The sequence below is a fragment of the Notothenia coriiceps genome, unplaced genomic scaffold, assembly GCF_000735185.1.
Source record: "Notothenia coriiceps isolate Sejong01 unplaced genomic scaffold, NC01 NC01_scaffold00026424, whole genome shotgun sequence".
NCBI lineage: Eukaryota > Metazoa > Chordata > Actinopteri > Perciformes > Nototheniidae > Notothenia > Notothenia coriiceps.
Genome location: NW_011359125.1, coordinates 3,108,984 through 3,124,253, shown reverse-complemented (window position 1 = coordinate 3,124,253; position 15,270 = coordinate 3,108,984). Strand labels below are relative to the sequence as shown.

At 42.9% G+C, this 15,270-nt stretch overlaps 1 protein-coding gene across 2 annotated transcripts in view; it reads left to right on the top strand.

Moving 5' to 3' along the window:
* Positions 1-15,270, top strand: part of jarid2b (jumonji and AT-rich interaction domain containing 2b) — a 101,786-nt gene that overhangs the window by 39,718 nt on the left and 46,798 nt on the right. For both annotated transcript variants that reach the window (XM_010784700.1, XM_010784699.1), the window contains exons 2-3: positions 6,859-6,985; positions 14,583-14,706. In XM_010784700.1, the coding sequence (XP_010783002.1) occupies positions 6,859-6,985; positions 14,583-14,706 (251 nt within the window). The remainder of the gene's footprint in view (positions 1-6,858; positions 6,986-14,582; positions 14,707-15,270) is intronic.

Here is a 15,270-nt window from a genome sequence, read left to right as displayed (position 1 = left end):
CAGGCACACACAAACTGTGACATTGTCATTCAGTCAAAAATAAAGTTGGTCACAGTTCAAATTTGAAAGCTCTCTCCCTCTCTCTCTCTCTCTCTGTGTGCTCTACTTTCCACCTGCCTGATAGCGTTTTATGCTCGACAGGGCTGAATCGCGCTGACAGTCTGTCACTAATGTATGCTCGGATAGATTCAGACAGTGTGTGCGAATGCAGACGGATGATATGATTGACAGAGGAGCAGTGAAGGTTTGTGTGTCTGTTTGGTAGACGCCATCACAGCCGTGCTGCGAAGGCATTGTTCTGAGGGGAGAAACCTTCATATGCTTTTAATGACGGCACAGGGAGAAAACGTGGAGCAAGAATATGGTCACACCCATTTAAAAGTATAGATCAGCTGATATTTAGAAGTTGAGTTCAATAGCATATCTTCTTCTGTAAAAATGGTGTTCCTTTCATCGCTCTCCTCTCCTGCAGATGTACGCTTTCTGGACCCTTTCCTTCAAACTGTTGGGGCTACCCCTACACGCCTAGTTTTAAAGGGAAGGCCCTGTGGCTGCACACGCATTCCTATGCAGTGAGCTTGTGGTGTAATGAGGTGATTATATATGGGGCCTCTCGTCCCCGGCAACCCCAAAACCTTGTTCCATTCGCCCATTCTCTGAGCCCCGAGCTGAGCTAAGCATCCGGTCCACTTGAGGCCACAAGGGACAGGAAGACCAGGATGTAGTTAGGATTGGAATGTGAGTTTTGTGAGCAAACACGTGCTGCGTAGTTGAGGAAGATGGCCTCGTTTTTTAGCCACTGCCTCAGTTGTTAGCAAGTCGTGCTGACTGTGGAACTGCTTGTCACATTCAATTAGTGCCAGGGTGCTTTTTTGGGAAACGGTAGCCATCATTGACATCGGAAGCAGGCAGTGGGCTCAGAAATACCTGCACTGCTAGTTTCCAAATTTCAAATCAATTTGGAAATGAGTCACCTCTTCTTAAAAATGTTCTTATTTGCATATTTCATTCACAAGATTTCTTTGAAGAGCCCTTCATTGATGTGTCATAATCGAGAAGACTTTAGAACGTTTTTTTGATCTGATTGGCTATAACCCTAGGAAAGGTTACACTGATGTATTTAGATATCAGATCATTGTAATCCCAGTCATCTGCACCCCTTGTGAACCCTGAGCAGTCATATCCTTCTAGTCATCTGGGGCCCATGTGTCGGTGAAACGAGAATGTGCCGAAAGGAAGAAAAGAAGGTGAGGTAAAGACTCTCCTGACTACTGGATACAATAACCAAAGCTTTGTTAAAATAACATTTCTCTCCCATTGATCCATCCATCCGTCTCTGCGTCCTTCCTCCTAAAGGGAAATGTGTGTTACAATAACAGATTTTGGGCCGGTTTTGTAGAGCAGATCTCAGCTGGCGCGTGGCCCACATTCCTCTGCCATGACATCCGTACAGTCTGCAGCCGCACACTGCTATTTATAGATCGGCTAGTGAGAACGCACACACACAGATATGTACGTATAAGCAGATTCCTAAGTGTGTGAATGTTTACATGCATGCACATCGAAGGATGCCTACCAACATAGTGACTTATATTATCTTTTTTTGCCTTGGTGTCTGTGCATATATATTACTTTATAAGAGTTTGATAAAAATGTAAATTTAACAACCTAGAAACTGATTTATTTAAGTTTTTAAATCTGTGTTTCCATCTCTCCTTTACAGTTTAAGAATTTTACGATTTTGCTGCAGAGCTGATGTTAGGCTTTCTATCATACTTAAACACACAGAGCAACACAACACAGAAGCTCTGTGAAAGCAGAATAAGAAATCTCACTAACATTTAATGAATTTGTTGAAGTCCCGCTTAATTTATGGTGCACGGGTAGTCTTAAAGTCTGGTTGTCAATCATTGTCTTGCCACAAAAAACGGAGTTAGAACTTCTTTCCTAATCATTTCAAACACTAAAACAGAGTTGCTGTTTTAGATTGTTATAATGAGTTTATTATTTCAGAATTTAAAATGGACACACTGGAGTCTCCCCTATCTTCCTTCCCTCCATCACCCTACCCTCCTTCCCTTGTATCTAACACTGCATCCAGTTTTACACAAAGCCAATGCAATCCACTAGTTTCCTCATCAACTATCAGAGTTATTGGATTTCCCTGCTGTGGGGAGAGGATTGTTGAGTAAGCCCAGGGTTATGAAGTGGAACCAGCTCCACTTTTCACCCAGTTAGATGAACAGATACAGAGGCAGTGATAAATTGATACCGCTCAGACTTTTCGCATAGACAAGCTTTTTTAACATTCGTTTTTTTTTTAATTCCAGTTTAACTTCAGCTTGTGTTGGTTGTTGTTGAAAAAACTTCGGCTGCTAGGGAATTTATTCACTGCGTCATTTAAATGTCTTAACTTTCAATATAATCTTGCAACAAAAGTTAATGATTAAAAGAAGTAGGAAACACATGCTCTACTTTATTGAATAATAAAAGTCAAGGGAAATCATTTAAATGTTACAATAATTAAACCCTGCATCTCGTGTGTGTGTTTAGTGCTGGTTTCTCCCCTTGGATTCCATCTTTACAGACATTTTATTGGATAAAATGTGAAAAGAAGCCCAGCAGGAAAGGTATTACGTTGGTACACATCCAAGCAGTGTCTGGTTAATCACAGTACGTTTGTTTGTGACGGAGAGAATCCCTATGGATGATTAAAGGGTGTGTATCTGTGTATTTGTGTGGTTTTTGCAGGTTGGATTAACTGCTTACTCCACATCAGTTTGGGTGGGGTTGCTGGGTGACAGTAGGCACGAGGCGTTCCTGATGCCTCTCTTGGTCACACACACACACACACACACACACACACACACACACACACACACACACACACACACACACACACTCTTGCCTGTGCAGACAGAAAAGGTCCCTGTGCTCATTAGTGGGATTCCAGCGGCCTGATGGGAGCTGGTTGGGGTGTAGATGTGTGTGTCAGTGCCAGGTAGCGCTCAGCTGGCACTGCTCTGTGTGAGAGCTGTCTCTAAAGCGCTCTGGCAATTCCTCAGAAACACAATCTCACACACGGCCATGTGTGGCCCAGAATCTAAGATGCAAAACAATTTGATCTTATTGCTCATTTAAGGGAAATGTTTGCCCTCCTCTGTCATGCTACACTTCCCCTCTGGCAGGCAGTGGTAATGTCCTGAAGGGATTTTGCATGCCTTTCCTGTCCCATCACTTTTTATTTCCCACCTGGAAAGCAAACACAAGAGCAGGCTTTTGAGGCCAGAGCAGCACCTCTGCCTGAACCATATGGCAAACTACCTCTAAGGTCAGAAATGGTTCACTTAGAGTTAAGCAAAGTTCACAAAAACATGTAACTGATGATCTGAAAGTATGCAGACCTACTAGTGAGCTTTCAGACTGCAGCTGCTGTAATGGAGCAGAGCTTTAACATCACGTTCTTCCCCCAGCTGATGAAAAGTCAGTCAGCATTTCTTTCCTTTTTTTCGACCTTGTTGCTATGTGTACACAGTGCAGGAAATATCTGTGGCACGCTGCCAACAACTGTGAGGAAACCATAGAGAGAGAGAGAGAAAAAGAAACCCTTTAACTTTTAGATACATTTTTGGGAAGAATAATGTTCCTCTTCGCAGTACAGCTGTGTGACATGGTTGTGTGTCCGGTATAGATATGGATACCATAGAAGCTGTATATGTCAGTGTTTGTGACCCTGAGGTACCATTAATGCTGTGTGTGTGTGTGTGTGTGTCAGTGTACATTTGGCCTTGTGACACACCACGGAAGGAGAGCCAGTGAGCTGTCTAGGTAATTGGTGCTTACCTGGCAGGCTTCTGCACACATGCTCGTGCACCCACACAGAATGGATTAGATTATGTGTGGGGGCATTAAATACAGGAAAAAATGGCATAATTTAATACTTGCACTTCCTTTCTGGCTTGTGTGTGTGTACATGCACGCTCATGTGTGACAGTGTAATGAGGGGCTGCACACAAAACACACCCTATCAACCTCTGTCAGGGGCGGCAAACCATCGGGGCACTGAACAGTCTGCCTGTGTGTCTCTGTGTGTGTGTGTGTGTGTACTGTATGCAGGGATACGTGGCTGTCACCCATCAGCTCCATCATGTGCAGACACCCAGCTTTTAATCTTGCCCCCCCCCCTCTCTTTTAGCTCTGCTGAGGCCCTATCCCCAAGGTCCCTGAGCAGACCTGGGAAATCAAAAAATGTTTGCAAAAGCTTCTTTTATCTGATGAAGAGGGAGAGAAAAAAGGATTAACAAACAACATATTTTCAGTCTTGTCAATGTTGTCAAAAAATATGAAGATTGAATGAGGTCGTATCATTTTCGTTTTAATTACAGGAAGTTTTCAATGACATGAAGATGATAAACCATACTTACTCATTTCTAAGTTGTTTTTCACTTCACACCTGTGGCTTTTGATGCCAATCCAAACAGGTTTTAAAGTATGGAAAAATACTCGACTACATGGTTTCCTTCACAAAAAAACTCATGTTTCAAACTTTCAGGGTCAAGTTGCATCAGACATGCTGTCAAAAATGTCAATTCTAACTCTCTTCGACCCTGACAAGTCTGCTCTGTGCTGGATGTTTTATATCTATTTTCCAAATATGTGTGTAGTAGACTTTTTCTGTGACGTTTCAAATCAAGCCTGCCCGGGATACGATTGAATCCATCTCACATTACTCAAGGTGAAGATGCCTTTGCACCTCCCTAAAATCTGAGGAATTCAAAACTAAGTTTTTGTGAGAAACTCGGCACAGATACAACAAGTACGTATAGTCAAGGTTATTCATTTTAGGAAACATAAACATAAGAAAAACACTTGTTTAAAAAAGGGATCTTTCGCCTTTCTTGAATTATCCGCAGTGACAAAGCTATAAGCTATCGCATTAGGTTTATAAGCAATACATGAACTGTCAGTTTACCGGTTTTTAAAATAGAATATGTAACCGCTCAGAAATGTCATCTTGCTGTAAGGTCATGTGTGTGTTTACTTCAAAGTGTTCAGGCAAATGTGCGCACACCCTGTTGTGAAGCTGCTAATATTAGCAGTGTGTTGTCAGCAATGATCAGAAGGCATAATTTATCTATCATAACATCTCTGGTATCTTGTGTGTTTGGGTGTGTGTGTGTGAATCGAGTATGCTAGACGCTGAAATGCAGCACTCAAAGGAAGACATTTATGAGCGGTAGTCATTTCAGTAGCATTTTATTCACTGGCGGTGGGAGGATGCATAACATTAGGATGAGACCACAGTCATCTGGAGTCAGTTTTTTGAGCGCACTCATTTTCAATGGAACACTATGAACATTATCTTGTTATCACTGCAGCGATAAAACATCTTGGAGTTGTTATTTCCTTGTGAGGTGGAGATTTGTAATATACCCTGCGCTGATGTCACTGCACTATCCGCCAGCCACTCGCCCGAGCCAACACTAATGACCTGAGTCAACTGCGTGATCAGAACGCGCTCCCACACACGTTGCCTTCCACGTCCGCTCTCTTGAATTACGTTTGACTCACAGAAGGAAATTTGCTAGCTAAGATGAGCTGACAGGATCAGAAACGTGTTTAACTCAAATAATTAGCATACATTAGCTCGTTGAGCAAAGAGAGATAGTGTTTTATTTCCCCAAACCTTACAGCTAAGATCCACTCGCCCCATGGCTTGACTAGAGAAAAGCTATTTCTAGTTTCCATTATTTATTAATACGGCTTTGTTGTTGCTCATGTACTAATCTCATTTCCTTTAGTCATTAGCGTTGTTCGACATCAAACACAGCTGCTAGAGCAATGAGTGTAGCGGAGAGGGGGGGGGAAGAGGAGTATGGTTATTGCTGTTGGACACTCACTAAAGACCCTTTTTAAAAAATACTTGTTACTGTAGAATAATTTCCTATTAAGCTGTTTAAATGTGCAATGGGACAATAGTGTTTTGAATAAATTGCTGCTTTGATGTGCTTTACATTCTGCTGTCATGTGTTTGTTGTTTAGATTGAAAGTGACTTGGGAGAAAAAAAACAGCCGTGTCTTGGGAAACTGTGTTGTGTGTGTGTGTGTGTGTGTGTCACTTCTGTTGACCTCTTTGACAATAACGTCTTCTGTCTCAGTCTCGCTGGGAGAGATTAGCAACACATGAACTCGCAGTCCCATGATGCTTTTTTCATTCGCTTCCTACCTATTCATCACCATAACACTCTCCTATCATGGCATTGTGGGGAGATGCAGTCCTTTGCGCATTGTTATGCAAATGCATCGCCCTGTGTCGAGCTGCAAGCTAATGCTATGTTATGCTAATGTTGTGTCATGCTAATGTCACGATACAGCGAGAAACGGAGGGGAAGGATGCAACCGAGACAATATGAAAGGAGGAATCCCCATTTAAAGAAAAACGTTGTTGGCTGTTTCCCTTCACCAACGCAGTCATAACTTTTTAAATGAATTCATGTGTGGAAAATAAACAGTCTGTGTTTAAATCCGCTTGTTAGGTTTTGTTTCGTCTTGGACAACTGGCCTGTAAGTCACACTTTTATAGGCATGCCGTTGTCACACATAAACAAAGGCAAAAGCTTAGCATTAACAAACTGTCTAACTTCGGAACATGCTGTCTTTTATTCGGTTGTTCTTTGTCTGACTGCCAAATCAGATTTTATTTTTACAATAACGTGATCATTCCGAACAGTTTTTGGGCCAAGAACACATTTCCTACAAGTGCAAAAAGAACGTTATTAAGAAAATTGGTGAAAGAAACCCTAGTCTCAATACAATAGTTTGTACTGACCCTTCTTCTCTCTCTGGATGTTTCTGCAGGATGACAGTGATGGGATCCCGTGGTCGGAGGAGCGGGTTATGCGAAAGGTGCTATACCTCTCCCTAAAGGAGTTTAGGAGTGCACAGAAACGGCAGCTGGATGGCCACGGAGCCCCAAACTCCAATGGTAAGTTCATATTGTCCTTAATGCATGGTAACAGTACCGCTGTGTATGTGTGTTCGGACACCGGATATATCAGATGTGTATATTTGTAAATGCCTTCTTTGCCATGGTATTATACTTTTTTTGAGAAATCAATGCGACATGGCCAATAAAAAGAAATAAAGCAAATTGATAAATATAATAGAATATTTGTAACAAAAGTTTAATAGAGAGTTAAATTCTATCATATTCAGCAAGGCAAATACATTTAAATAAAAGTAATTTGATCTCTTGCAGTGTACTGTAAACATCTTGCAATAATTAAGGGGTGTCTTCTAATGTGGGCATTTTAAATGTTGAAAACGTTTTCTTTGTTTTGGTGAAATGAAAGCACAGAAACTGCTGTTCTAGCATTTTGCACAGTTAATGTCAGGGTTGCCAATTTTGTCTGGCTTGGCTGACATTGGCGTCTCAGCCTCGCTCTTCATTGGTTTAATTGAAGGCGACAGTTGTATTGGGCTGTTTGTAAGTGGAGTCTAAGCATGTTTACTTTGACCACAGAACCTGATTTCACTTAACATAGAGAAAGTCCAATGAGAGCAGATGATCAAGGTCTCTGATTTTCCTTTTGTTGTGGCTCAGTGGGCACCGAGCGGCAGTCTTTCACTCTGCTGGTTCAGTGTCACATCCTCAAAGGAACCCTTGAACTGAAAGTATTTCCCACTAGTTCTGTTTACACATTTAAACAGAGGACCTCAACAATGCCTCTCAAAAGAAAGACTGTAGAAGTGTTGTTAATCTGTTCCAGCTTGCACTTTTACACTAATTTTCACATGGACAGATGAATACTTAAAGTTTCTTAGTTAGACATACATCCAATTCCATCTGCTACAGTAACAGTTAAGGGATTTTGCATTTAGGACATTTAGGCTAAAACAACATTAAATTAGTGAGAGCACTGGGTATGAACATCATTTTTATGAACCAAGCTGCTACCATGTCTTTGTTTGACACTGGTGCTCCATCACACAAAAAAGCCTGTGCACGCCAACAACGGAGATTTTGAACTTCACACGTGCCTCAGAAGCTATTCTCAGCTGACATTAACACAACCTAGACATGGAAAGAAAGGAAACGGGAGGAAAAAAGAGCCTCTGAAAGTTCACGCCCAGCAGAAGAAGCCAGTCAGTCAGTCATCCAGCAGACAGACGGGAGAGAGGGAAGTCTCTTTTGAAATGTAGCTTATCTTTTATACCTAGCGTTAGTTTTTCTTCCCTGTTTTTTCCCTTATTATATATTTCCTCACACCTTCCTTTCTCCTCTCTCTGTCTGTGCCCCCTCCCCTCCCTGTAGCTAGTGTATCTCTGTGTCTGTCTGGCATCTCATAGCTGCCACTCCAGAGCTCCTCAGGGCCTTTTAAGCCGCCGCGGGTAGCTGACCTTATCGCCTGAATAAAAATGACTCATTAGAAAGCGTTGGCGGCCCGTGGTGCCGGGGGTAACGACAGCAGCCCGCGCTGACACAAAAGGGAGCCCAGCTGAATAGACGGGCCCTGCTGTTTTAGAGCACTATGGGTTAGCAAGGCTTTGGAGGTTGTACGAGCCGCACAGTTTCCCCTCTCACATTGACGTTGCGGTGAAACTGTCAGCCATTTTGGAAGATCACACTCAGCGTGCGTTACATCCTGAATGGGCAGCCCCTGCTGTTTTAGAGGACTGTGGGTTAGAGAGCCTGGGCTTATGTTAAGGCCAGACATGTGCCACTGTTTTCTGTCTCCATTTTGCAGTGTGATCATGCATGTACTTGATCCATTAATATGTTGTAGAGAAGATGATGGATTGGAGATGACTGTCATATCTAACTGATTAGTCAGTCAATGCTTTACTTGATTGGCAGAACAATTCCATAATTAATAGGCAAAATGTCAAACATCTTCAGCTTGTCAAATTTGTGCTGTTTGATATTGTTATGAATGTGATTTTTTTGTTGTTGTGGGTTTTAGACTGTTGATAGGAAACCATACACAATTTTTAAGGCATTGCCTTGGGCTCTGGGAAATTAACATTTTCACAATTTTATAGAAATATAACATTTTACTCAAAAAATTATAAATTATTTTGCTGATTATTATCTTAATAACTTAATTAACCTGCAAATATTCACACTTGAGTACAATACAGTTGTTGCTATTCTTGGTTAAACAGTGGTTGGTCTGTTTTCCCCCCAGAATTGGGTAATTTTTGTTTTATAATAATAGAAAACCTATTAATAATACAAACTTGTTTTGTATTAAACTGCTAATCATTACGGCTCTTATTTAAAGAATATATATATATATTTTAAAAAAAACATTGTTTGTCTATATACCGCATCTGGTCCACATTGATGCATTTTTGCAGTGTATTGATATATTTTCTAGATAACCATCCAACATCTGGGGAAATATGTGTCATCTGATGGAAGGTGATAACAGATATACCTACTTTAAGCAGCATTTGTCTTCCTCCCAAGGCATCTGTCTCCATCTTTTCCTCCCCACATACCTCCATCCATCCCCAGTCTCAGACTCTGTCTCTCTCCTCCTCTTTTCTCCGTCACTGTGTGGCAGCAGTGGCAGCAGTGGCTATCTGTTTTATAGGGGGTGTGGCAGTCTGTCAGTCGGCTGCGTGTGTGTGTGTCCCACCCAGCCTTCTCCCTGACATAGCCAGCAATCATGCCATCTCCCCGGCCACTTTGCCTCTCACTGTTGGCAGCCGTCCATCTCTGTGTCCATCACACTTCCTGCTTCTCCCTCTCTCTGCCTGCATTATTTAACAAATGACATTATGCCCTTCTGTGTCCCGGTTCCTGCCCTTCTCCCACTCCATCACAGCCTCATTCTTCCTCTCCCTTTTCTCCTCCCTGTCTCCCTCCATGCGTCCGTCCTTCCGGTTGTCTCTCCCCGATGCAGGGTTTCATTACACATCAATAGGACTCTGGTTACTGCCTTCTCCGCAAGCTCCTGTCTCCTCTCTCCCTCCCGCTGCTCAATCTACTCGATTATGTATCTCCACACCCCCGCCCCTCCTCACTATAGCCCCTTTTTCCCTCCTGCATCATCCATCCGTCTCTGTCTCCCTCTTTTCTCACAATCTCCCTCTTTTCCGCTTTGTCCTTCCTGTCCTCTACTCCCGTCTGTCTTAACTACCTACAATATCTGTCACCCAAACCCGCCCTCCGTCTTCCTCCATTCATCCTCCATCGCCACTCTCCCTTCCTTACCCTCTGTCCTGTTTCCCTACCTTCCTCTCCTGTTCTCCGAATCGTTAAAGCTGTATCTTCTTCCTGTACCTCCTTACCTCGCCACATCTCCCTGCTAGACTCGTCTGTGCCTCGGTTTTCTCCTGCCATCCTTTTTCCTTTCTCCCTCTCAATTTCCCTGAGTGCTGTTGATGGAGGAGCTGGCTGCTGGCCAAAGCCAGAAGGGGGTGAAGAGAGAGGGCTCACTGTTTGCCCATTTCTCTGACTGTCCCCTATCTTTCTCTTTCTGTCTGCTTTGCTCAGGACCTGCCACTCCCACCCTTTTTTATGCACGCTCTCCCCTTTCCTTCAGCTCTCACTCTGCTGTCACTCGGCTGTCTGTCTGTATTTCCCATGCTGCCAGCTCTTTGCACGGCCAGTGTCAGCCATGGCAGCTTGAACACCGTGTGGCCGCTCTATTTTCCCTCTCTGGAAAACCAGCAGAGAGACAGATTGAAGGTGGGATACAAGGAAATGAAAAATATGACCACAGTAGACGAAAGAGGTAGAGTTTAGGTCTCGAGTAAAATATCTATTTTGTCCTTGCAAGCTTTTTTTATATAACCATCACAGAACCCCATCCTTCCCTTTTGATGCTTTAAATGTACAGCCCTGAACGACACAAAGCAGGGGCCATGTTTCTGCGCTGCACACTTCTTTGGTTGCTTTTGTTCTGGCTTGTGGTAAGTGTCATGCAACATTGTTAGGTCCAACTCTGTAACAGAGAGCAATATATTTTGAAGCGGTTGGAAATCCTCTTACCAGGCAGTCAATTCTTCTGCTTCTACTCTGAAAAGCTTCTGGGAATGGATACTATGGGGAGTTTCCCTAAAATAAAACTACCCATTGTTTCTTTTTATATTATCCGGCAGTTTTAACTGTATACAGACCCAGAGGATCACTTGAACAAAGGGCATGGAATATAATTGTAGTGCTCTTGTTTACTAGAGGGAAGGAGAGATTAAAGTGTTGTTAATCATTAGAAATCCTACTGCTATTAGTACAGACGTCTTTCTTTAAGAGCCAATAGCTAAAGACGGATTCAATCCATATATCTGCTAAACTAAAAAAATGTAAGCATTTTACCAGAGCTATCTACATTCTGGGCCCTATGTGGTTTCCTGTACATTATCTATTGCACATCCTGTTTGTAAGTGCACTCAAGCACCTATAAGAGGACTCTTTTGCCCCCATTATGAGTGTCTTTCCTATAGTATGACTATCTGCTGCAGCCCACACTAATAGGCTCCTCTCAGCCCTGTGATACGCTATGTTACGCTATGTACCTCGGCTCACTCCCTCCTGCCCTCTCGAGACTTTGAGGTGAACATAGTGAGGCGATGAGCTTAGTTAAGCACGCATAAATTTGATTAGAAACCCCCTCCCCCACAGGAGCAGCATTTCCCTCTGCTGCCCCATCCCATCCCAGGCTTAACTTCCTCTGCACCACCCACCTCATGTCGTAGGCCTCCAGGAGCTTGAGTTTAGGCCCCATTGCCTTCCTTCCACACAGACCCATCCCCAGCCCTTTGCCTTCCCAAGATTCCCAGCTCTAGCCCTCAGATGGGCAATCATGTGCAACCAGCATATGTCAAACAACTCTTTGGAGGAAAGGGGGGAATACGTGGAGGGAGGGAGGGAGTGGAGGAGAGAAAAAGAGGGGAGGGTGGAATGAGGCCCTGCCAGTTTGTTTGTGTTCTGTGGGGACATCATGCGTCAGTCATTTTCTGAGCACAATTAAAGTTAATGAGCTATTTCGTTTTTTTGCTCTGGTGCAATTTTAACGGCCAAAACACACAGTCCAGAAGTCGTGATAAGAATCTTTGCACCATTTCCTCGTTATAGCGCCTCATGTAATTATCATTTTCAATCATTATTTTTTACTATGATAATAAATTAAATACTGAACAATTCTTAAAGTGGACCCATCATGCAAAATGCACTTTTGTACGTCTTTTATACATGAATATGTGTCCCCGGTGTGTCAGGGATCTCACCAAGTGTCAGAAAACACAACCCTCTCTATTTTCCTCCATACCCAAATCTCTAAAAACGGGGCTGCAATGGATCTGATACAGACTGATCCAGATTTGAAAATGATCTGACGTCAGGAACAAGGAGCTCCACCTATATGGGCAACTCTCCACCTATCAGGAGGAGACAGCCACGGCCATTGCCGTTCGAAAGCGCTGGAGACGCTGTAGTACATATGCCTATAGGTGGCGCTGTAGTCTGCCATAAAAGCAGTGAAGAAGACTTCTCACAGATTCAGCCCTTGCAAAAACAGGGCTAAAAAAGAGCAAATGGAGCGAAATGAGGCATGGCTAAAATGCATGATCTGTTTGGTATTTTGAAAAAAAAGCTTCTCAGACATGTTTTATATAGGTATGGCCCTACAATATATTATTCAAATATAGCATGATAGGTCCACTTTAAGTTCATTCTCAACACACTGGGTATCTCTCCCAAATGTAGATTTAAGGTGGAACTTTGAAGTCCATTAAGGGAAACTCTTGATTGATTAATGACTAGCGGATGCGAGTCTTCCGTGCCAACCATGGCATTATAAGGCTGTGATTCACTCCTGGCCTATAGACTTGTAGGCAACATAAAGCATTGCCAGCAGTGTGATGGCCTTACTCATCACGCCGGCGCCTGTTCACTTTCTGACCGCAACCGTGCACGTGTGATGACTGTATCTCCGGCTTTCAGGTACTGGCCTGCCCTGCCTGTGTGAGAAAATCCAAACTGCCAGCATGTCTATGCAATGATGCAAAACTATGGCTGTGTGTGCTTATTCAGCCCAAAGCACATTTATAAATCTCAGTTAAATCATGTGTTTGAAAACTCCTTTTACCTGCTCATCTTCATCCTGTCTCCTACACTGTCATTTGATCTTCCTACTCCTCACCCTGTCCCGTTTTTCTTACTCGACACAATGCCTGGGCTTGTTAAACAGTAGCCTCATCGCTAACAGGCTATCATTCAAGTTGCCACTTATCCTAACCCGCGCTCCACTGTCGTTATTATCTGAATTAATTTTCCTCTTTGACACCCACCATTAGGAGTTACCGGTGTAGGGTGATTGACACATACCTCCGAAGGATCAGTCAAATGGAATTTCATGGGTGTGCTAGCAATGAGCTAAGAATCCCTGAAACAATGAGAACGTGAGAGCCACGTTGAAAGGTGAAGGAGAATAATTGTGACTGCTTCGTTCTTGGTTAAACAAACAACCTCCAGCCTAAATGGTCATGAGTCATCAGTTTGTTTTTGCAAAATGAAGGTGAATAATTGAACAACCTGCCACACCAAAGTCCACTCAGGCATGAATACTTGTCAAAACTGGTCAAATGGGATGCACAACTGTCAGTGTTGAACGTTTGATTGCAGCATACAGCTGACAGTATTGGTGCAATGTTAAACATGTGACTGCCCCTCTGTCTGCTTGGCAGTTCCCGCAGTCTTCATTTTACACAAACTCTTGAAAAGCTTTGAACTTCCCCAGTTGTTTCCCTGATAAGTTTTCTCATTCAGGCACCATTGTTGAATCAGACAGTCCTGACACATTCCAAGAACGGCAACAACTGCCCGGGAGGAAATCAAGCCTTGTGATATCTATTTAATTTGGTTGTCTCTCTTAATTACCATTGACTTCCACTCTTCTGTTTGACCTCATTTGAATTCCCTGCACCTGTTGTTGCTTTTTGATTTCAGAATCTGTCTGGGGGCTTATTTTGTTTGTCTGAGATGCTTGCTAAATATTTAATTAGGGCTCTGTCAATTGGGCTCACCAAGAACGTCAAGTCCAGCAATAACTGTTCACTTCTCTCTCTGCCTCGGGCTTGTTTTCCCTTTTTTTTTTTAATTCTTTGTCAGAGGGCAGTCACCACGTACGTCAGCAGAGAAAAGCAGTTGCAATTGACAAGGGGAGATGTGGACAGGAAAATGAATAAATAATGCTCTCCTCACTCCAAAACAAGTCCCCATGATGCTGCAATAGTTTCAATACATGATGTGGAGGGCTATGTGAGTTGTCATTAAGTCACAAGCACTGAATGGAAGGTGTCACCGTTTTTGCATTGACTTCTAAAGTCTTTGGCTCAGGAGCTTGGTGTATTTGTACTGTTCAAATATCTCGATCACCTTTTCTCTTTCTATCTTTCTTTCATTCTGCCCCTTTTAAGCTAAAACCAAAGTTCTAGTGCATCAAATACAACATACAAAATACTTTTTCCAACATTCTCATATGAAAACAATGTGTGTTACCCCAGAGATTAGGTTTATAACAATGTGAAGCCCTGTGAAATATTTGATGTTGACCCTTGCCTACTTTTCTCAGGTTCTCTAGCCAATGGGCAGCTGAACGGCTCGGGGTCAAAGGGCAGCCACAAAGAAGATGGGTCCTTGCGCTCTCAGGGACATGGGAGCCACGAGTATACTGAGGATGGTCCTCCAAAAAAGAGGTGAGGCAGTGTGTATTGGTGTGTGTGTGTGTGTGTGTGTGTGGTTCCTAATCCACCTGCTTGGTGTTTGCAAACGTGAGTTCACACCAAAGGCTTTCTGATACTCCCGAGTGTGAACGTGCGAGGTCGCATGAGTCATAATGAACTTTGCACACTTCAATTTCCTGAGTAGATTGCACATGGTATCAGCTGTTTCAATGTTACTACACTGTTTACACACATGCTTTATCTTCCCCTTTTATAAAAGCACTCTCTTTGCTCTGTGTTGTTCATGCTTTCAGGTTCACAAAGCTTCCCATGTATTCGCTCTAACAACATTTAAAGCAAAATCAATTAAAAGTGCTTTTATTTATACACTTGGAGTATGCACTCTCTTCCAAATGTCTCACCCTTACTGCCTCCCTCATAAGTGTGTGCAGTAAAACACTTGCAGAAGAGCTAGTCGTCCATTAGTTATAAAGAAGATGACAGTCAACAGGGAAGTGTAAATAGTACCACCCTTTAAAGAGCGCAGAGGTCTTCTAATGAGCTCACCCCCTCATCTTTTAACGCAAATGCCATTTC